The sequence below is a fragment of the Eschscholzia californica genome, unplaced genomic scaffold (assembly GCF_041429995.1).
Source record: "Eschscholzia californica isolate CP2 unplaced genomic scaffold, dmEscCali1.0.p SCAF_2, whole genome shotgun sequence".
Classification (NCBI taxonomy): domain Eukaryota; kingdom Viridiplantae; phylum Streptophyta; class Magnoliopsida; order Ranunculales; family Papaveraceae; genus Eschscholzia; species Eschscholzia californica.
Window position 1 is genome coordinate 9,027,164 of NW_028238309.1, and position 23,023 is coordinate 9,050,186.

At 37.2% G+C, this 23,023-nt stretch overlaps 4 protein-coding genes across 5 annotated transcripts; 2 read left to right on the plus strand and 2 right to left on the minus strand.

Annotated features, from left to right (window-relative positions):
- The first annotated feature begins 1,167 nt into the window (after positions 1-1,167).
- LOC147555978 (beta-1,2-xylosyltransferase-like) lies at positions 1,168-13,860 on the plus strand. 2 transcript variants are annotated; one of them, XM_086663689.1, is made up of 4 exons: positions 1,168-1,939; positions 3,584-3,733; positions 4,268-5,003; positions 12,611-13,860. In XM_086663689.1, the coding sequence occupies exons 1-3, from the start codon at positions 1,229-1,231 to the stop codon at positions 4,997-4,999; spliced, it is 1,593 nt and encodes a 530-aa protein (XP_086519815.1). In that variant the 5' UTR covers positions 1,168-1,228; the 3' UTR covers positions 5,000-5,003; positions 12,611-13,860. The 2 variants fall into 2 exon arrangements, with proteins under 2 accessions (XP_086519815.1, XP_086519816.1); XM_086663690.1 differs by lacking the exon at positions 12,611-13,860 and having other exon boundaries at positions 1,187-1,939; positions 4,268-5,080.
- On the minus strand, positions 8,910-11,262 carry LOC147555979 (uncharacterized). Its single transcript, XM_086662939.1, has 6 exons — positions 10,733-11,262; positions 10,453-10,656; positions 10,284-10,373; positions 10,057-10,167; positions 9,633-9,962; positions 8,910-9,162 (listed from the first exon to the last, which is right to left on the minus strand). Exons 3-5 carry the CDS (start codon positions 10,335-10,337, stop codon positions 9,642-9,644), a joined length of 486 nt encoding a protein of 161 aa, XP_086519065.1. The 5' UTR covers positions 10,338-10,373; positions 10,453-10,656; positions 10,733-11,262; the 3' UTR covers positions 8,910-9,162; positions 9,633-9,641.
- Positions 13,861-14,323: 463 nt separating the features above from the next.
- On the plus strand, positions 14,324-14,916 carry LOC147555980 (cysteine proteinase inhibitor 1-like). The gene has a single exon (XM_086663691.1). The coding sequence runs from the start codon at positions 14,388-14,390 to the stop codon at positions 14,760-14,762; it is 375 nt and encodes a 124-aa protein (XP_086519817.1). The 5' UTR covers positions 14,324-14,387; the 3' UTR covers positions 14,763-14,916.
- Positions 14,917-19,963: 5,047 nt separating this feature from the next.
- LOC147555981 (small ribosomal subunit protein eS8-like) lies at positions 19,964-22,302 on the minus strand. Its single transcript, XM_086663692.1, has 5 exons — positions 22,062-22,302; positions 21,910-21,982; positions 21,468-21,810; positions 20,624-20,793; positions 19,964-20,230 (listed from the first exon to the last, which is right to left on the minus strand). Exons 1-5 carry the CDS (start codon positions 22,063-22,065, stop codon positions 20,152-20,154), a joined length of 669 nt encoding a protein of 222 aa, XP_086519818.1. The 5' UTR covers positions 22,066-22,302; the 3' UTR covers positions 19,964-20,151.
- Between the last annotated feature and the right edge of the window lie 721 nt (positions 22,303-23,023).

The window sequence follows — 23,023 nt, forward strand, 5'->3', positions numbered from 1 at the left end:
GATCTGGACCGTTGAAGATGCCAACGGTCCAGATCATATGGAAACCAGATCCCCCAAAACTCTCGCCCCCTCTTCTCTCTTCTCTCTCTCCACAAAGCCAGAGCTCTCTCCTTCTCTATCTCTCTAAAAATACTCAAATCCAAGAATTAAAGGTGACGATGATGCCTCATCATTCTTTTCATCTTCAAATCTAAGGGACACAACTATTCAAATCAAAGGTTTCCACCCATAATTCAAGTTGGATCTCTCCTAGTTGTACAACTGTTGTTTCTCTCACTAAAATTGAATGTCTCTCATCACCAGATGACTACTAGCTCTTCTAACTTGGACTCCGACCAGATTTTCGGTTACTTTGAAACCACAAAATCAAACACAATAAGGACTTCAATCCTTCCAAATTAATTCTATACTAAGAAAACCAATACATGGACTAATACCCATTTGGATTCAATCCCAGAAGTAGGTATTTGTCAGACTCCAAATTAATAATTACAAGTTGGGTTTTCTTCGAGTAACCCACATAATCAAGTCGTCAATCCCCCTCCATATAAAACAGTGTCAAAATCAAAATTGAAGCTTTCAACTTTGTTCCTTTCAGAAATCCCTAAAAGAATGAAAAAGTTGGATCTTTCATACCTTTCCTTGAAGCAATAGGTAAACCAGGAGAAGACCCAATTTAATTTCTTCGTCAAATCCAAAGAGTATACTTGATACTTTGTTGATTTTACTACTAAATTCATGAAACTAGGTTTTCATTTTAACCACTTAATTGGGGAGTTATAGTGGGAATAATATGAATTTGTACAAGAGTTTTATAAAATCCACCACATTAACTACTATGGATTGTTTAGTTCTTGGATTTGAGTATTTTTAGAGAGATAGAGAAGGAGAGAGCTCTGGTTTTGTGGAGAGAGAGAAGAGAGAGGTGGGGGCGAAAGTTTGAGGGATCTGGTTTCCATATGATCTGGACCGTTGGCATCCTCAACGGTCCAGATCATATTTTAAATGAAGGACCTGAAACAAATCACGGTAAAATTGAGGACTCAAGTGTAAGTTGTATAAAATTTCAAAAATCTCGTGGTTTTGCCAGGTGGCGTCAAACGATTGGTTCGCTTTTCCATTCGCTATTCCCATTCGCTCGAAGCAGCATTTCTGTTTCATAAACCCTTCACAACCGCAAGAAGAAGAACAATATGACATTTCTTTCCTTTTTCTAGAGAGAGAAAGTATGATGAACAGAAGAAATACATTTCCTCTGAAAATAATTTTCTACCTCTTCTTCATCAATTCAATCTCTCTCTACGTTTACTTCTCTTTCCATGGAAACCATCATATTTTCCCATTCAAATCCCAGTTAGGAAATCATTCTTTTCCTACGGAAACAGAGAAAAAACCCTCACCGGGAAATTCAATTTCTTCTGTAAATTCCCACTATAGAAGAAAACCATGGCCGATTCTTCCTTCTTTCCTTCCTTGGTCTTTGAACCCGAATGTTGATAAACATTCATGTGAAGGGTATTTTGGAAATGGGTTCAATCGACGTATTGATCTTCTTCGATCTTCATCCAATTATAATGGTGGTGGTGGTGGATGGTTTCTATGTTTTTATAGTGAAACCCTAGAAAGTTCAATTTGTGAAGGTGGGAAAGTAAAGATGAATTTAGAGAGAATATTAATGTCAAAGGGAGGGGAAGATTTGGAATCTGTTATAGGGAGAGATGAAGAATATGAATTGCCTGTATTTTATCCAGGAGCTTTTGAAATTCAAGTCAGTGAAGAGATTATTCAAAGTGGAAATGAAAATATAACTACAAGGAAACTAGTGAATGAAGAGTTTCTTGATAAGTTTGTTTCTCAAGGTTCAATTGATAGACATACAATGAGGAATTTGATCGATACGATTCGATTAGTAGGTTCTAATGAGTTTCATTGCTCTGAGGTAAGTTCTTGTGCTTCATTTAGTTTATGGTTTGTTAAAGTTTGGATTTTTATTAGTTTTATGCCATTTTTGTATCTAGCTTGAGGTTTTGGCATTGTGATTCATTTTGCATTTACAGATCAAGGAATCAAGTTTCGCATTCTGTGGAAATTTTGGTAAGGATGGAAATGGAAATATTTCGGTCTGTTCGACCAAGACATTTGGAAATTTATTCCTTGACAAGGCATTGTCAAGACTCAAGAGAAACTTGATTTAATTTCGATTTCAATGGAAATATTTCGGTCATTTCGACCAAAATATTTTGAAATTTATTTCCTTGATAAGGCATTGTTAAGAGAAACTTAGTTAAATTTCAATTTTGATGTAATTTTCGGTATGCTCGGAGATGGAAATATTTCGGTCATTTCAACCAAAATATTCGAAATTTAATTCCTTGTTACAAATGGGACTAAAATCTGATAGAGTCTCCTCTGTAAATTGTATCGATCAAACGTGTTAAACATGTTATCAACTAAAACATTTTCTTTTGATTCCCATATTGGTGGAGTTTTTATTTGAGAATTGAGTCAAAGAAGAGAATAAGAAAATGGGTTTTCAAGTTGGACGATAAAGTAAGAACACTAAGTTAAAGTGTTTGGTGGAGAATAACATAAATGGAATTGAAATAATTAACTTTAGAGCTAAGTGATTCTCTTCCAATTAGATTGCTTTGAAGTTTACTTTTGACCTATTTTGGTAGTTTGATCAATGATGATATCACATGGCATGTCTTGTACTTGCCTTGATACTATCTTAAAATGAAGTCTATAATGAAAGTGAACTTGTTTCACCTACTAAGGATTTGATGTTTATTTTGCATTAGAAAGATTGATTTGTGGTCGAACATGGCTGATGCATTTTGGTGTATATTGAAGAATATGTATATGATACGATTTAGAAATTGATAAAACATCGAAGAGTAAAAGTGGCATTACTCTCTAAAATTCGATAGATCTAGTTAATCCAAATTCCATTTGTTCGAATGTTAACACTTCCCACATAAAATATGCAAATGGGTTTAGGCCATTGAGTGTATTGAACATGAGTGATGACTGACGATCCACTCTAGCACATTATTTTCGTTTGAGAGTATCAGGTAAAGTGGTTCACACGGATCATTAGAGAGGCATGCGTAGATTGAAAACTAATTAGAAGGCTTAATCTGAGACTCTGAATCCAACTGATTCTTGAGTATGATTCATGATTTTGGTTCGAGCTTCGAACCAACTCCAAAGTGGCTTGGACTCCGCAAGCTCAGGGCGTGCTGTCTCTATTCGCGGACGTTATCCAAGACATGTCATCCCAGTTACAAATTCTGACACATGAAAGCTCAGAGTTCAAAATTTTCCTAAGCAGGTTTCGGTATAACACTCCTTTACGGATGAATTAAGCCACCCATTCCCACTCATTACATAAGACATTGTTTTTTAAACTTTGTAAATTTTAAATGGTGCTCGTGATAGAATTGGTTGACTAGGCAAGATTCATGTTAGCAGCCCGACATTCGGATAATGCATTCGTGATAGAATTGTTATGCACATTACTCGAAGTTTATTCCTTTTTGTGGTTTTCTTTTCTCATTTCTAATAAGATTTCTCATTGCAGTGGATTGACGAGCCGACACTTCTGGTGACAAGGTTTGAGTATGCAAACCTTTTTCACACAGTTACAGATTGGTATAGTGCATATGCAGCTTCTAGAGTTATAGGTCTACCTTATAGACCTCATTTGATATTTCTGGATGGTCATTGTAAGGTATGCATACCCAACTGAAGTTACCGGCTTTCTTATGCTTGTAGATTTTCTTAATTCTACATCGGTGAACTCCTTTGTCGTCTAAGTTATCTACTAATATAGCAAACTTAAGAAGGATTTGACCTAGCAATGTCTTGTTTATGCAAGTTACCGAATGACCTACCCCTTAGTCTCCCTCGATCGGATTCTCCGCCCCGTTTTAGGTACTTCAGTGATCAAGTACTCTTAATATGGCTTACGAATTTTGCGATTTATCCATTTATTTTGTAAAATTCCCTAGGGTTAACTAATTGAATAGTTTAAGTACAAGATTTTTGGTTAACTAGTTAAAATATTTAAGATTATGAAGTTTTATTGAGATTGAGTTGTTGTGATCTTGGGTTTAGGGTACAAAGGGAGGGTCCAAAAATGTCCTGCATAAAGTATGATTCTTGGCGAATCTGGTCTTGGTAGTGAACTATTCTGTTTCATTCACGATCTACTCTTATTACCTAATCTTTACGTACCTAATTTGTCTTCATTCATTTCGTTCAGGCTCAACTTGAAGAAACATGGGAGGCGCTTTTTTCAAGTGTCAGATACGCAAAAAGCTTCAACGATTCAGTTTGTTTTCGTCACGCGATTCTGTCTCCACTCGGTTATGAAACCGCACTATTTAAGGGGTTATCGGAAGTCATAAACTGCCAAGGAGCCGAAGCACAAAATATCTCACAGAACCCAGACAACCAGAAAACTACAAGGCTAACCGAGTTCGGAGAAATGATAAAAGCTTCGTTTGATTTACCCCTAGATAGTATCAGAGAAGAGCCTGCATCAGAAAATAAAATTCTTTTTATTCGACGAGAAGATTACTTAGCTCACCCTCGTCACGATGGAAAAGTAGAATCACGACTAACAAACGAACAAGAAGTATTCGAAGGTATAAAGAATTGGATTGACAATAGTAATAGTAATAATTTGAAATGCAATGTGAGCTTGGTTAATGGCTTATTTGCTCACATGGGAATGAAAGAACAAGTTCAAGCCATTCAAGAAGCTTCAGTAATTATAGGGGCTCATGGTGCTGGTTTGACTCATATAATTGCTGCCACACCAAAGACAGTGATTCTTGAGATAATTAGTAGTTTCTTTAGAAGACCACATTTTGCATTGATAGCACAGTGGAGAGGGTTAGAATATCATGCCATTAATCTTGATGGATCATATGCTCATCCTGAATTAGTCATTGACAAGCTTAGCTTTATAATTAGTAGTCTTGGATGCTGAAACTGTGAATATTGAAATCAAGGATGCCCTAATTGTAGGGCAGAGCAATATATTTATATAAACTCAAAGAAAGTACATTTACAATATTGTCCCTAGATACATAAGGAAATAACAATTACACCACTAAGACATTATATACATTAACACCCCCCTCAAGTCGAACGGCCTTGTACTAGTGAGAGCTTGAAACGTAATTCATCAAATCTTGGTGAAGGCAATCCTTTTGTGAAAATGTCGGCTATTTGTGATTCTCCAGGAAGATAATGAACTTTGAGGTTGCCACACTTTACTTGTTCACGTACAAAATGATAGTCAATCGCAGCATGTTTGGTGCGAGAGTGAAGAGCTGGATTAATAGTGAGATAGGTAGCACTTAAGTGTCACAATAAATAATTGGGGGTGCCGGTAGAGAAATACCCAATTCTTTTAACAAATTTTGGAGCCACCTAATTACTGAGCTAGCATGAGAGACGGCCCTATATTCGGCCTCTGTAGAGGATCGGGCCACAGTGGGTTGGGTCTTTGAGGCCCATAGTATAATATTCGGACCAAGAAAAACACAAAGACCCGACGTTGACCGCCGGTCATCAGGCGAACCTGCCCAATCGGCGTCAGAATAACCAGTGATATGAAAGGAAGAAGCTTTCCGAAAGCAAATACCATTAGAGATCGTTCCTTTCAAGTACCGTAATATTCTTTTGGCAGCAATGAAATGGATATTAGTTGGATGATGCATGAACTTTGATACCTGATTAACCGCATAAGCAATGTCCGGCCGAGTCATTGTTAGATATTGTAATGCTCCGACAAGGCTCCTGAAAGTATGAGGATCATCAATTGGAACTCCATTTGATTTTGATAACTTTGTACCTGTAAGAACAGGAGTATGAACTGGCTTTGAATTTGATAAACCAAAACGTTGGAGTAGATCCAACGTGTATTTCTTTTGAGTAAGAAGAAGTGTCGATGAATCCCTGTTAGCCTCCATTCCAAGAAAATAACACAAGTCCCCCATATCAGTCATCTCAAATTGTCTCTTGAGTTTGCTGATGAATGATTGAAGAACCATAGATGAAGACCCTGTTATAATTATGTCATCGACATACAGTAACAATATAATTAAAACAGAGGAATTATGATAGTAAAACATAGAAGGATCAGAGTTTGATTGTCGAAAATTAAGTCGGAACAAACAATCACTAAATCGTTGATGCCATGCCCGAGGGGCTTGCTTGAGGCCATAGAGGGCTTTATTGAGCTTGCAGACATGTGATGGAAAAAGAGGATCTATGAATCCTTTAGGTTGATTCATAAAAACTGATTCCTGTAAATCTCCATGTAGAAACGCATTCTTGACATCCAATTGTCGAATGCACCAATCTTTCGTAATAGCCAAAGATAAGATGGTTCGAATAGTTTCAGGTCGAACTACAGGGCTGAAAGTCTCTGAATAATCAAGCCCTGGTTGTTGAGTGTAGCCACGAGCCACCAATCGAGCTTTATAGCGAAGTAAGGAGCCGTCTGATTTCTTCTTAATCTTGTAAATCCATTTGCAGTCTACCAGATTCATATTCGAATTATAAGGAACAAGAGTCCAGGTGTTGTTCTTATGTAGAGCATTGATTTCATCTTTCATGGCCGAGGTCCACTGATCAGATTTTGATGCCTGATTATAGGTGGTGGGTTCCTCAACATGAGATGTAAGCAAAATCTTTGATCGTCTTGTGCCGTCACGACTTCTGGTGATCATGGGATGAACAGAGGTGGAGGAAGGAAGAGGGTTACTGGTTTGAATTTGGGGATTTTGAGATTGGGTAATTGAAATTGAATTTTGATTGTTCGGATTAGGGTTATCAGACGGAATTGGTAAAGTGGTAGAAGTGGGTACGTGTGAAGAGGTTGTGTGAGGATACACATGAGTGGGAGGCACGTGAGTAGTGGGAGGCAACATCTGTTGATTAGGAGGGTTGGTGTTGGTAGACAGAGGTGAGAGAGGTAGTGGGGGGGGTCACTGGGCACCCTCACAGAAGACGTGTTGGCAGGGGACAACGCGTCCTGACGTGGGACAGACAATTGTCGTTTTCAAATCCAGGTGGAATCAAAGGAGCTATGCGATGAGGTGGACGGTGAGATTGGGTTGCTGAGGAGATAACGCGTGGATTGGAATGGGAACGCGTCAATGAAGAAGTAGTGGTGGGGCCAAAGTAAAGGGGAACAGACCATTGCAGAGTCAAAGAAGATGGAGGGTTTGAACAGAGAGGACGAGTTGAAGAAGAAACAGAGGAGAGAGGGAATGTCTCTTCATCAAAAATTACATTTCTAGAAATGTAAATCCTTGATGATTCTTCATCAAGACAACGGTAACCTTTGTAATTGGAGCTATATCCCAAGAAAATGCAAGGCTTGGATTTATAATCTAGTTTCGAAGATCGATAAGCAGAGAGAAGAGGAAAACACCGACATCCAAAAACTTTGAAAATGGTATAGCCTGGTTTGATTTGAAATAATTTTTCAAAAGGAGAATGGCCAGAGAGAAGAGAGGAAGGTAATCGATTGATAGTGAAGATGGCAGTGAAAGGCATCCGGCCAAAATTTTTGAGGCAACGAAGCTTGATGGAGAAGACAGAGTGAGGTCTCGACCAAATGTCGTATTTTCCTCTCAGCAACCCCATTTTGCTGAGGGGTGTGAGGGCATGATCTTCGATGGTGAATGCCATGGGTTTGAAGAAATTTGGAGAAAACAGAGTTGACGAATTCCCCCCCTCCATCAGACTAAAAGATTTTAATTGGTGTTGAGAATTGTTTCTCAACTAAGGATTTGAATGATTGAAAATGGGTGAAAACTTCTGATTTGTGTTTCATAAAATAAATCCAAGTGTAACGCGTATAGTCATCGATAAACAAGACAATATATCGAAAACCAGATTCAGAAGGAACAGGGGAAGGTCCCCAAACATCACTGTGGATGATTTCATTAGGAGAAGATGAAACATGATTAACTTGATTAAATGATAGTTGATGATGTTTACCAGATAAACAACTAATACATTTGATTTTGTTCCTTACATTAGAATTCAAAGGTAAGACATCATTACTAATTAGGTAATTTAAACTTTTCAGGTGGACATGAGCCAGACGCCGATGCCAGAGATCAGGGGAAGCACGAGTTGCAGTGGTCATGGATTGAGCAAAGAAGGAAAGAGGAGCAGGAGGCACAGGAACAGGAGAGAGACGAAAGAGGCCATCCTCAAGCGATCCTACGAGGAGTATCTTCCCTGTGGGAAGGTCCTGAACAAAGAAACCACGACGATCAAATACCACAACACAGTTGAAGTCTCGAAGAAGATGAGATATGGAAATTAAATTTTTCTTAAATGAGGGGACAATCAAGACATTTTTGAGAAGAAAAGTAGAGGAAAGAGGACAATTACCAACACCAGTGACAGGAGCAGTACCACCATTACCAACAATTACTTGATCAGTTGTAGTAGCATCATTTCGAGAGATGATCACTACAAAAACGAAGACCATTTATGACGGAAAGGATCCGTCGAAAATAGATATAAAGCCGTCGGAAAAGACTTCTTCCGACGACGCAGGGCCGTCGCAAAGTGGTCGGAAATGAAGGCGACGGAAATAGTATTTCCGACGACGTGGGTCGTCGAAAATAGATTCTTTTACGACGACTAACTTAAAGAAAGGCGTCGGAAAAGATTCTCGTAAATGTCAACCTACCACGGCTTATTCCCGATGGTTTGTTTTTGATAATCCGTCGGAAAATAGTGGCACGCTATTTCCGACGGCTCCTATCCGACGTAAATACTCATTTTTTTTTTTAATTTAATTTTGTTTTTTCCGCTGCTGCTGCAGCAGCAGCATTATCAATTACATAAAGCTGCTGGCAAAAATAACATAAACCAAACATTGACAAGAATAACAAATTAAAAGTATCGGATATTTCATTACTGAAGTCATATACATAAAAAGTAATGAAGTCGAAAACTAATAAAACTATTGGTTTCATACAAGCATAATACCGTAAAATAACAAAGTCCCTAAGTAATGTAAACGATAAAACCAACCGAGTCAAAATCGAGGCTGAGATTCAAAAATCCAATTGACATTCCATTCAACACCACAAACGACTCGAGATATCATGGTAACTGCATTAACATACATACAAAATGAAGTTAGTAAGTGTGTTATGATTTGAAACTAGCAATTATGTGAAATTCGACCAAGGCAAACTAAATCCTTATAAAAGTATCTTTACTAAACCTGAACTAAACATGAGACTCTGAAATTCGACCAAGGCAAACTAAGTAGATATAAGTGGTAAAACTGCTTTGCAGTATGCAGCAGATTCATCTTTAAGTGATGAAGAGGTTCTCATACTTTTAACGGACACAAATAGATATAATCACTTTCAAATAGGATCGAAAAAATTATGTGTAGTTTAATGGTATGAACTGTTTTGTACTAAGTTTCCACTATCTTGTCAAAGAAGTGATTCGAGTGGAACCGTTTCTTTTGGGTGTGTTTTAGTGTCCTTTCATATCATAAAAGGAGATACTTTTGCAAATTGGTTGGGTGTAATAGTAATTAACGTAATAAAAATATAAGTTAATTATACCTGCGACGATCAACTTGCAGTGTGTGACTGCATGAATCTCTTAAATAACTCCATCTCTTCTTTCAAAGCCTCAAATTCATCCATCTTCACTTTCATAGCCTCAACTTCTGCCGTTAATGCTTTGTTTTTCTCCGTTAAATCCTTAATGACACCCGAAGATGACTGGCGACCCCATATGTCTTTTGGTTTTACCATTGGAAGACACCGAATACGACCACCTCTCTCACGTCCCATGACGGTGCCAAATACGTCATTCGGGCTTGGCGAGTCGTCAAAATCTTCTGGAGTACTCTGGGCAATTCTACTTGCCACTAATTCATCCATTTGTCTCTGTCAAGCAATACAAAGTTGATTACCGTCCACGTATTTCATATACATAATAAGATATTAAACATATCAAATGTTAATATGAAAAGAAACTTACTGCTTTTTCCGCAGAATCCTCATTTGAAATCTCTTTAGCACCTTTAGGAGTTCGAGTGACTTTAAAAATTTTTGTTCGACTCTCGATTGTGATGCCTTCTTCTATTTCGACCTATAAAAATTAAAAAACGAAAAGACTTCACAAGTAATAACATTACAACATAACAATAATGTAAGTTTGCCAAAGCATTTTAACAAACTTATGTTAAGTGAAAGATGAAGCTTTACCTCCGATATGACTCGTGAAAAGGATTTAGAACCCGTAGTGTGAAGGCACTTCATAGCAGCTCTATTTCTGGCATTTCTTTCGGAAACTACCTATATTGAAAAAATAATAATACTTTAGAGAACACATCAAACTTTTACCTAAATGTGTAAGAAAATAAAATGTTTGTACCTTTGAATCATCAGTTCCCCAAAGCTCAATCAAAGATAACCACTGAGTTGCAACAACTCCTTCAGGTACAAACTCGCGACATCGGTTTTTGTCTTCTTCGTTCTTGTAGTATGTAGTTTTCAAATAATTTTTGTGATCTTTCCATCGTAAATTTAATCTCTCTCTTAAAAAGTTATCGCAATTACTAGGAAATTCAAACAAAACCTAAATAAAAAAGAAAGATTATTAGATGTAAGAAAGCAAAGAAAGAAAAACACATCTAATTAAATGACAGATTTACCCTTTATAATTTCTACGGCGTCATTGATTTGTTCTCCTAATTCGTCCCACTCTTTCGTGAGTGAGAACCTATTTCCGTCTTTCGCGAGCAAGGAAATATAGTGCGCCAATGCTAAAGCATTTTGTCCTATTGGTAAGTTCTTTGCATTGAGTTCGATTACTATTTTCTCGTTTGGCTTCAATTTTTTCAACCACCCATTCTTTCCCTTTCCCCTTCCTCTTTTTTTTTGATGTTGTTCATCACCCATTTCTTATAAACTGCAAACAAAATTTCAATTGTCGTCAGAGCAATGATGAAACAGATACAACTAATGTAGTAAGATTGAAAGCAAAGAGATGATTTGACAATCTAAAAGCTATCATCTTTCTCTATACCCTTGGAAAATCCACAACACACCAAACAAATTAGAAACCAACTATTGATAGTACTAAAAGAAAACAGAGAGATAGAGTTGATAACACTAGTACTATTAAGATCAAAATTAATCATACTCAAAAACAAGGATATAGTATATACTATATATATATATATATACACAAATAACACGTCATTTTGTAGTGGATGGAGGCTGTGTCAGAAGCAATATGAGAGGTTGCTCCCGAGTCAATGTACCAGTGAGGATCGGTAGAGATTGAATCGATCCCAAGAGCAGCAAAAGAGTGATTCAGATCAAATGGGCGAGTAAGATTGTAACATTGTCGAGCTGAATGACCAACTCTACCACAGTATTGACAAACAACTATTTGTCTCTCTGGAGGCTTACCAAGAACAGAGGAGAATTGTTGACGAGAATAACCACCCCTGTTTGAGTTAGAGGTACGACCACGACCACCACCTCTGTTGGAGTAACGGCCTCGACCACCACGAGAACCAGAGAATGACTGAGAGGGAGGATTGGAATTTGTAAACAGAGCAGTGGTAGGAGTAGTAGAGGATTGAAGGAGTTGAAGACGAAATTCATGGGTAAGAAGTTGAGATTGAAGTTCAGAATAAGTGGGTGGAATGAGACGAGTAGTGATTGAAGTTACAAAGCTTTCATACTCTGAACCAAAACCTGAAAGAACTATAAGAACAAGTTCCTCATCTGCCACAGGATGACCAATATTGGCTGAAAGTGAATCAGTAATGCTTTTGAGACGAAGAAGATAGTCAGAAACAGAGAGAGAACCTTTCTTTGTCGTTTGAAGTTGTAGCTTTAAATTCATGAGCCGAGCAGAGTTAAAAGAAGAAAAGCTACGTTCAAGTGACTCCCACACAGCACGAGAAGAGGTTAGACCAAGAACTTGAGAGAGAAGAGGTTCAGTTAGAGTTGCATTTATCCAAGATAAAAGCATCTGATCAACTCTATACCAGTAGACGTATTCAGGGTTGGGTAAAGAAGTAGTAGAGGTTTCAGTGGAAGAAGTAATGAATTCAGGAGGAGGTGGAAATGATCCATTGACAAACTTATAGAGATCTTGAGAGTGGAGAATGGGAAGAAGTTGACTATGCCAGAGCAAATAATTTGTGTTATCCAACCTGATGGATACCAAATTTGCAATGTTAGTGAGAGAAGGAAGAGTAGAGATAGTAGTTGAGGGTGAGGAGGGAGTTGTGATAACAGTGGGAGAAGAAGGAGGATTAGCAGCTGAAGAAGCCATGAGTGAATGAAACAGTGAATACAAGGAAGAAAGAAGAAGACGAGAAGCACAATAACCAAAGAAAATTTTGCCTAGAAAGACGGCTCTGATACCATGTGAATATTGAAATCAAGGATGCCCTAATTGTAGGGCAGAGCAATATATTTATATAAACTCAAAGAGAGTACATTTACAATATTGTCCCTAGATGCATAAGGAAATAACAATTACACCACTAAGACATTATATACATTAACAGAAACTTCCAAAAAAAAAGAGGTTTCTTGACGATGTCGTGTTCTTTTTTGGTAAAGGAGGAATCATAATCAAGGAATTACGGAACGGGTTTGGAGAAACAGCCAGTCGAAGGTGTGTTTTTGAATAACTAGACAGGAAGGAGAATTGAGCTGCCAATTCGAAAGGTGGTCTTGAGTTTCATATTCAGTCAATCTGTAAGCTGCATTCTTGTGAATAAAGATGACTCTCAGCCGAGGTCGCCTATAAGATTAGAAACGGCCGAGAGCATAGAAAGAGAGACAGATGGAGATAAAGAGAGATTTTCCAAGAGAGGTATTAAGTTTGAGGGCAGCTATTACATTATACTCTACGGGTTTGCTTGAGATTGTGAAGAAGATGTTCCAATTCCAACTTCTAACATCATTACTCAACAAAGAGGTCACCAAGATGATATGAAACACATTGAGTTAGGATTAGATGATTAGTCAGTTCAGATTGTAATTTCCTATGTATCGCTTGTTTTGCAAGGGAGATTAGATATTAAGATTTCTATATGTATAGGTTTAGGTAAGAACATAAATGGATGATACGAAAGATAGAATCATGGCTTGTAGTGGATTGTTTGCTTTCTTAGCCAACATCAAATGAGAGCGACATCAAAACAAACGTTTCCCCACCTCATTTAGTACCACCTCATTTAGTAGTAGCTTACCGTTGCCTTGTTGTGTCATAAAAAATGGAACTGACAGGAAGATGTAAAGGCCTACTAGGAGAAAGGTAATAGTATATAATTTGTTTTACACATGTACATTTGTAGCCAAAGGGATTGGCTGTCTGATTATGAATGGGAGAGGAAACCTCATCTCCTAGTCCGACATTTGGGTTGGTGGAGTGAAAAGGAGAAACGGTACCCTATTTTATCTCGCATAGCCCATATGTTTTTGTTGTCCCGATTTCGACTGTTGCTTCCAAGTCTACATTCTCTTTGGGAAAGAGAATTTTAGGAGTCTTACTCCGAAAATGTTGGAGTATTGAGTTTGTCTGAAAGATCGGTGGAAACACCAACTTAATGTTAGTATGATGCAATTTGACTCCTTAATCGACCGATTTCACGAGCCAGTTTCCAGCAATCGATCGTCTTAAGTTCAATCTCTGTAATTTTTATTTTCCTTTTTATGTTCAATTCTTGAAGTAATCCAAATTTTTGATGTATTTATTTTTTGTCTTAAACTAATCTAATGAATGAAAATTAAGTGTTTAATTCTTTTTAAATATTTTTTGTTTACCGAACCCGCAATCCGACCGCCGACGTCCGTCGTGGCTTGAGTGGGCTCGCGGGCCACAGACACTCTTAAGTGTTAAATTAGTCTGGTCCAATTTGCCCCTGCTAGACCTTAGCCAAGCTTCCAATCTGACTGTCCCGAGTCCATGAAGGAGTTGTTCGAGCCGGACCGTACCCGCCCGATTCCCACCGCTATACGCCAATGTCATTTTGATATCTGAGACATTTGATAGTCAATTTTAGGTCAAAGTGGGTTGAGCTAAAGTCTTTATGTCCCATTGTATGTCCCAACCCACCTTCCTAAACAAACAGCCAAAATTGAGGCGCCAATAGAATGTTTAGCTACAAGCAAGAACGGCGGGCCCAGAGGGAGGAGTCCGCGGTATTTATTAGGTATACTTTCTCGAACCTTCACGCCAAATCCAAGTATATAAACTCAACTCCGAAAACCCCCAAATCTTGAAATAAAAAAAGTACAAACCAAAATCGAAACCAAAACAAAATCTGAAAGAAAAAAATGAGAAACCCAAACTTTCTTCTTCTTCTTCCTTTTGTTGTTCTTGTGTTTTTCGTAATGACTGATGAGATCTCAGGGGTCCGGCAACATAAATCGATGATGATAGGCGGTTGGAAACCAATTGAAGACATTAAAGACCCGCATGTCATAGAAATCGGAAAATACGCAGTGGATGAAGAGAACAAGAAAGCTAAAACAGAATTGGAATTTGAGAAAGTTGTAAGTGGAGAAACTCAAGTGGTTTCAGGGACGAATTATAAACTAGTTTTGGTTGCAAAACATGGAAGTGATTCCTCTGGTAATAAATTTGAAGCTGTTGTTTGGGAGAAAGTATGGTTGGGTTTTAGAAATCTTACCTCTTTTAAACAAGTTTGATTGTTAAGCTGTATGTTTAATCTCTCTCTCTCTAGAACTCTCTCTTTCTCTCTCTAACTCTCTATTTCTCTCTCTCTTTCTCTTTCCAAGTCTCAAACTCTTATAAATTGTATAATGCGTTGATGAATAATAATAAAATGTTATTGGCTATCAATTTTGTGGGGTTTTCTTTTTTTTGTTTTGAATAGTGAATTTTGTGGTAGTTGAATTGTTTGATCTGAAGATAGATATGAATGAAATAGTTCTCCAAACTCCATTGATGAGAATAAATTATGAAATCGTTTTAAAAATTGGTCTGTAAAAATAATCAAATAAAAAACTTGATTAACCTAATTCCAAAGCCCTCTTCTTCTTCTTCCTTGCCAAATTTGGAGCATCAGAAACCTTGAGATCCGGCAAGTGCATATAATTAATGATAGATGGTACAGTACACCCCATTATGAAAGGATTTCCGATGTGGAAGTGTTTCCTGGTCGGTGGTTGCGTGATCATGTGCGCGAGTTTTATGGTTGAGTCTAGGGGTGAGCAGCGGTCGGTTTTTTTCGGTTTTAGTTTGAGCCGAAGTCGAACCAATAAGTGGCGATTTGACCAAATCATCGGCCGAAGTCGATCCGATCATTCGGTCGGGCGACATGGTTCGATTCGGTTTAGTTCGACTCGGTTGAGTTCGGTTTAACCAAGCACAATTTAGAGAAAATAGTAACTAATGTTATTCATTTGATTGCATATATCGAAAATAAAAATTAAGTACCCATCTTGTTTTTCCACTATTGGATATACCGAAAATTAAAATTAAAATTTCATCGTATTTTTGCACCATTACAAACAAAAAAATAAGTAGAATTGCGAAAGCAAAGTCAATAATGTTAAGTTACTAACTAAGAATAGGTTGTGGTACATAGAAAAACAATGAAGACTTACCTCTAAAACAATTCAATCAAGTTAAATAGGTTGTGGTTGATGAAGCCGACAACAACTACTACGAAGGATGGTGGACAATAGTATGGAAGAGTTGATTAGGTTTTCTATTTTTTTTCCTTTGTAGTTCAACACTTTCTAACTTTACAAAATTATTATTTTAGTTTTCTTAAGGGTTCGGTCGGTTCGGTTTGGGCGGTTTCTAGAAACTCAAGTCGGAGTCAAACCAGACCGATTTGATTTTGATCGGTTTTTCGGCCGAACCGAGTCGAACGGTGATCGGTTCGGCCCAAAAATTGATCGGTGCGGTTCGACTTGGTTTGGTTCGGCCAATTGGTTCAGTTTTTGCTCACCCCTAGTTGAGCCAACATAAACCCTCAAGGGACATTTTAAAAGTCCTCCCTTTTTTGTTAAAAGGTCTCCCCATGGTTTCGTTGACTTAGTATAAGACTTTTGACTTAGCTTGGTTAAAGGGCCCCCCACTCACAGGCTTCATAGTTGTTGGTCAACCACAAGACTCTGCGCACATCCATCTCTTTTGTAGAGATAAAGGGGGGAGAAACCCTTCACATGAATGAGAGAGAGAATGTTTTATCAAGAGAAAGAGTTTGAGTAGAGATCGGGGAGTCAGATAAATAGTGGTGGTGGGGGTGAAGATTAAAGAGTAAAAAAATGAAATCATGTGACTATTTTTTTTATCACCAAAATGATTTTTGCAATGTCTCCTTCTGCACTCCTTGGCTAGTCTAGCGAAAAGGGGTACGTCAGAGCTTTCTTCCGCGAGGCTCGTTCTTCTTGCACAATTCGTTTTCACGCTTGTGAAAATACCAAAATACCCTTTGTCCTATTAAGAACGCTCACAAATGGAGTGTAAAAGGGTGTCTACAAAATTTAACCCGAAGTGGATGCCCAAATCAAGTCAAGAAATATTTGGATTACTAGGAATTAAATCGGAGGTTTATTGTTCTTGACAGTGAATTTCTTCTATGCACACCAAGCATGATCCTTTCCTAAAAACATAGGGAAGTCCTAAGAGCACTTCATGTTACCGGCGAAAGCCTCTATTTTCTGAATTCGCTGTAAAAAAAAATTGCTCCACTCAGGTACTTTTTTTCTTCTTTATGTGTCATAAGTCCATTCAACCCACACTTGAAACAAGTGGAAACAATGGATGAAGAAGTTGAAAATGGGTGCTTATCGAGGCGTCCCATCATTTTGTTCTTAGTCCACCCCTCTTGGACTTCTTGGTGGGCATCAGATTGCCTCAATTTGCGTGGCTTTAAGAGAAGAGGGAAGCCCAAGAGTAAACAAAAAGGCACGTATAGAGGCACCCTAATAACAAGACCATAAATATGTTTGGGAAATTTTAAAAGGCCCCCCCGTTTTTGTTAAAAGGCCTCCCCGCTAAAAGCGCCTCTCATTATAACCCATTTGGTTATAGGGCCCCCTCTACAAAAGAGCACCTCCTTCATCAATATTTGACCTAACGGCAAAGTTAACGCCGTTAGGTCAAACTTAACCCAAGACCGGTGATGTGGACCACGCCACATCATCATCTTCTCCGGCAGGGTCGCCGGTCGGCCAAACTTCCGGCCGGCGACCTTCAAATTTTTTTTTTTTTTTTTTTTTCTTTCTCTCCTCTCTCTCTCTCTAAGAACTCCGGCGAAGGAACCCTTCGCCGGAGTTCGTCTGTTCTCACGAACAGAGGACTGTTCGTGAGAACAGAGCTGTTCTCACGAACAGAGGTCTGTTCGTGAGAACAGCTCTGTTCTCACGAACAGACGAACTCCGGCGAAGGGTTCCTTCGCCGGAGTTCTTAGAGAGAGAGAGAGGAGAGAAAGAAAAAAAAAAAAAAAAAATTTGGTTTGAAGGTCGCCGGCCGGAAATTTGGCCGGCCGGCGACCTTGCCGGAGAAGGTGATGATGTGGCGTGGTCAAATGATGTGGGTGAAATACACCCTTAAAGGGGTTTTTTTTCACCCATTCAAAGAGGGGGCCCTTTAACCAAGCCAAGTCAAACGTGTTTTACCAAGTCAACGAAACCATGGGGAGGCCTTTTAACAAAAACGGGGAGGCCTTTTAAAATCTCCCAATATGTTTTAGGTTTACAATTTAAGCAAAACAGAATATTAAAGTTTCAGTTACAAAAACAACTAATTAAGGATTTTAACTCTCTTTTCAGTTTTTTTAGTCAACATTTTTCTAAATGAGTTCAATTTCTTCATTATAAAAAAGAAGAAGAAAAGAACCCATATCTCCCATTTGTGAGAGAGAAAGAAAATTAAAGATGAGAATTCAATCACTTATTCCAATTCTTCTTCTCTTGATTATTCCATTCTTGGTATTCTTTAACGGAGTCTCGGCTCAAAATTGGAAGTCTGAAAATGTAACAAGTTGGAAGGTGAAAACTATTGCTGATTTAACAGTGCTTCAAGAAAATGACATGTTGAATAAGAGTATGACATTGAAAAGTGTGGTTGAAGCTCAAACAAGATCTGGATTTGAATTTGAAGATTATAATCTTGTTTTAGTTGTTGATGAAGCTGGTTCTTTAAATACATATAAAGCTTTTACTAGTGTTTTATGGGATAGGTTTTGGCAAATTCAGATTTTTCCAAAGTCTTTCCAAAAGATTTAAAAAAACTTTTTAGATTTTAATAGCAGTACGTACTAGGTCATGTTTGATCTTTTGTTTTTAGGATAAGTCTATTGTTTTCTATGTGTTTCATTTTATAATGTTAACAGAATGGTGATCGGACTTGTTTTCGTTTTTCCTAATTTACCAATGTATCCTATAATTTTTATATTAGTATGCAAGATATCTATGTCGATTTTTTTTTTTATGAGATATATCTATGTCGATGATGGTTATGCTTCATTTGGATTTTCATTTTTCAATAGTCTTGATACATAACAAATGGAATCGTTACTGCAGTGGCTTGTACTGAGTTAATGTTGGTTTTTTTCTGTCTTACTAAAGTAATGTTTTTCTTTTTCAAAATCGTATCTAAAACTTGACTCGAGGTCCAAAATAACTTGAATCAAATTACAAAATGTTTGTTTTCAGCCGAATCTTGATATTGAGCTCCTCTGAATGATTTAAGTTAATTTTAGACCTATTTGAGTCTGCTAGTTTAGATAATATAAGAAAAAGATACAAAGTTCAACAAAAAAAAAAAGAAAGAAAAAGATACAACACCTAAGTAAGTCTTCAATTCTTTCAATAAAAAAAAGAAAAGTAAGTCTTCAATGTCTCTCAAGAAAAAAAATAAGTGTTACGTGAAAGTAGATAGTGATTTCCCTATCAGAGCATCTCCAATGCAAGACTCAAACTCTAAATCTTAGAGTGCCACATAAGAATTTTTAGAGTTTTTCTTTAAAATCCATCTCCAATGCAAAACTCAATAAGAATCTCTAAAATGATGTGTCATGGTTTGTTTTAGAGATCCTTAAGAGGACACTCTAAATTTAGAGTGTCCTCTTGAGTTTCTCTAAGTGCCACATAAACTAATCAACTAAATTTATACCAAAATATAGGTTTTTAGAGTTTCTCTTGAGTGTTGCATTGGAGAAGGCTTTGCAATAGAGTATCTCTAAAGGGTCAAATAAGAAACCACCCATTTAGAGATCCACTTTTCACACTTGACACATAGGATTTTTAGAGTTTTTCTTGAGTCTTGTTGCATTGGAGATGCTCTTAACACTAAAATATAGTCATTTCAGTCAAAATTGAACTACAACCCACTAAAAATTGAGATTTCAAAAAAGAAACAAGAGAAAGGAAACAGGGAGCAGCTTGTTGTAATTTTTGCTAGTGTAGGCATCCAACAAGTTTTTCTTAAGCTACAAGTCAAAACTTACTGCAAACCTACACAAAATCAATTGAGTCCATTTCAAATCAATTCTTTCTGGATGAACCTTCTCACTCTTGATGGACGACTCATAGCTATTAGATCCAAGATAGATCTAGTTAGTCAGCCGCTTCTATCATTTTTCTTTCTATTTGAAAGAGTCAACACTTTTTGTTAATTTATCTCTAATTTTAAAATTACCATCATTCTATGCAACAAACTTAAAACAACCAAACAATGAATTCTAGTTTTATGATCATAGTTCATCGCAGAAGATTTTAATTTTCAAAAAAAAATTCCACAAAAGGAACTTCTGAATATTTTGAAACCTAAAATAGAACATATTGCATATTACTAAGCGAAACCATTTGCTTTTGTTTTTGTTGAGGGAAGAGAAACCATTTGCTTGATGGATGCAGTTTAAAAAATAATGTAAAAATCAAGAAAGCCAAATGCATTCAACCAAGATTGATTTAAGACAGAAAGGATAATTAGATGAATTCAGATTATATAGTCAAAATTGAACTAAAACCCACTTAAACTTGATCTAAGCATGTTATAGATGTAAAAGAAACATGAAAAACATTTGGTTCAAGGAAGAGAGATAATAGAAGAAAAGATTTAAGCAGCAGCACCCTTGCCCTTCTTCTTCTGTAACTTCTTCATGTAGAACTCCAACTCTTTACCCTCTAAGATATATCTGCACCAAATCATCCATATATCAGATGCCTCTACGAAGAAGAAGATATGGTGACAAATTTCGAAATAAAATTTCATGAACAACAGTAAGTGTTGTTCTCTTTTCATTTCAGATTATGTAGATATCGAGGTACAACTCTTAATGCGTTTTTCAATTAGAAATGAGTACTCAGTACTTTTTTTTTTTTTTTTGTTGAGAGAGTACTCAGTACTTAGATAATAGGTATATCAACAACTTACTGTGGGGTTCTAGCAACTTAATGAAAAACAAACTAATTGATTATGTTAATGATTGTTAAAAATGTTTGTATGTCGTGACTTGTGAAATATTAAAGGCTTAGACAGAGGAAGTATGCGTCGTTTGCATATCTAGTATAAAAAGAGAATAACGTACCCATCAGCTCGACCACATTGACCAGGACGAGAGGAGATTGCAGCCAATAAACGACCACCACTAAATTGTTCTTCAATATGTGGATCAAGCTTGTGATCTTTTTGGCGTGACTCAAGTTTCCTAGCTACGTGGTTGCTTTTCTTTGCTTCCTCGGTGACAGCTTCACCCTCCTAAAATACGTTGGAAAAAAGTGAGATTATATAACAATATTGGCATTGATAGCAAAATTGTACTAAAATAAAGCAACTGATCAACAAAAAGGGTTTCCAATCACCATCAAACCTTCATAAACCAATACAATTTCCTCCATGCGCATCAATACATATAGGAGATTTTAGATATATACACACACACTAGGTTAGACGATCGGGACAATTGGAGCACATGGTCATTGAAGCTAAAGAAATATGTATCTCACTATCAGTACCCAAATTTTGTACAAGTTAGACATTGAAATCCATAATTCAGTAACTCCTCGTTGTTTTTTTGAAGTTTCTGATGCCATTGTAATTTGTAATGTGAAGACTACCCGGTCAAAAAATGTGGGACAGTAAGAGCGACTATGGGATCGCAAGACATCATAAATGTACGATCAAAATTAAAAACGAGAAAATTATCCGAACAAGATGTTAAATTATAACCTAACTTCATTGTCGTATAACATGCTTCAAGTCGATCATCACAAATCAGGTAAATAACCATCATTTACCACAGAAAACCTTTCCGAAATCATCCCAAATTTCTTAATACTTGGAGCAAAATAGTAAATCTAAATTCAACTCAATAATGGATATGAAACATAGAAAAGGCATATAAACAGGAAGACTAAAAACAAGAATTATACCTCCCCTTCTTTCTTGGGTGCAGCAGCAGCTGAGGAACCCTTCTTCTTCCTCCCAATATCAAGTCCATAATGCTGAAGATACCATTGTTTAAATGGAGCAGCATCAACCTGAACAATAGCACTCTTCACCAAAGTTTGGGTTCTAACAAGTTCATTGTTTGATGCATTATAAACCACATCAAGAATACGGGTTTTTCTTGTCACTGTTTCACTTCCCCATGAGTAATTACCAGTATCAAGTCTCAATGCACGCCATTTCACATTTCCTCCTCTAACCCTAACCCTTCTTACTGTTTTGTTGCTTGATAACTTTGTGTTTGCTGGTTGTCTTCCGAGCTCGTACCTTCAATCAACAACAAAAATGAGAGTTTTAGACAGAGAGAAATTATTATATTCTTAGGGTTTGGGTGATTCAGATTTCTCTGGTAGGGGAAGGATTTACTTTCGTTTCTTCCTCCAAGCTTTCTTTTTGCCTCCAGTGGCACGTCTCTTGTGCATGGAATCACGAGAAATACCTGCAAAAAATGGAGAGATTTTAGCCTAAAAGTGAGTGAAAGTAGAGATAATGAAGAGAAAGTGGAAGTTGAAAAATACCCATCTTGCAGAGAGAACAATAGAGATTTAGGGTTTTCTTTGTTGATCTTCAAAACCTCCTTCCTGGTGTGGAAGAGTTGGAACGGATCAGAGAGCGAGAAGAAGATCAGATTTGAGCTTTGGTTTCTAAATAAACCCTAATTTAGGGCTGGTAGTGGTCAGAGGGCCTGGTGTCGGGACTGGTCCATTAAGGTCATAGGCCGCTCATGATGCCCGAGAGACTTTACTTGTTGGGCTGGTCATCCAATGGGACGCCCTTAGCCTAATGACCCAAAATGCTAAAGACACTCCTAGTAGGAAAGCATCATGAAGCATAAGAATCCCAAAAACCTGGAATAATGATTAAAACTAAACTTGTATTCCTTTGACTATTTAGGAGGAGTAGATTCTTCAACAAAAAAAAGGAAAGAAAGAGTAGATTGTGACATTGTTGGAACAATATTTGTATGAGACATTTCTTGGCCACAAATCTCTGCAGTATTGGTTTGGGATATTTGGAGTGTCCCTATGTGCGAGACATTGGTTTTGGACATTCCAACTGTTCACTCTGTCAAAATCATTGTTTCATACACAATCCACAGATAGGGGTGGCAATTTGGCCCGAACCGGCGGTTTTTTTCCCAAACCCGCCCCTAATGGGACGGGTTTTACCGCCCCGTTAATTAAACGGTTCGGGTTTGGTATGAAGTTAAAAAAACTAATCGGGTTCGGGGCGGGTTTGGTATTACATAGTAAACTCCGCCCCGAACCGATTAGTATGTTATATTTTAAATATTTGTTTTATTTAAGGTTATGTTTCTAAAACTTTAATCTTATATTATCAATTTAATTATTTTATGTTTTATATTATTAAGTAGTTGTAGTGTTTATGATTGATAAACTCAAAGTCTTACAAAGTTGTGTTAACAATTGTTATGTTACTTCAAACTAAAATAACTTTTGTGAAACAAAATACATTGAAC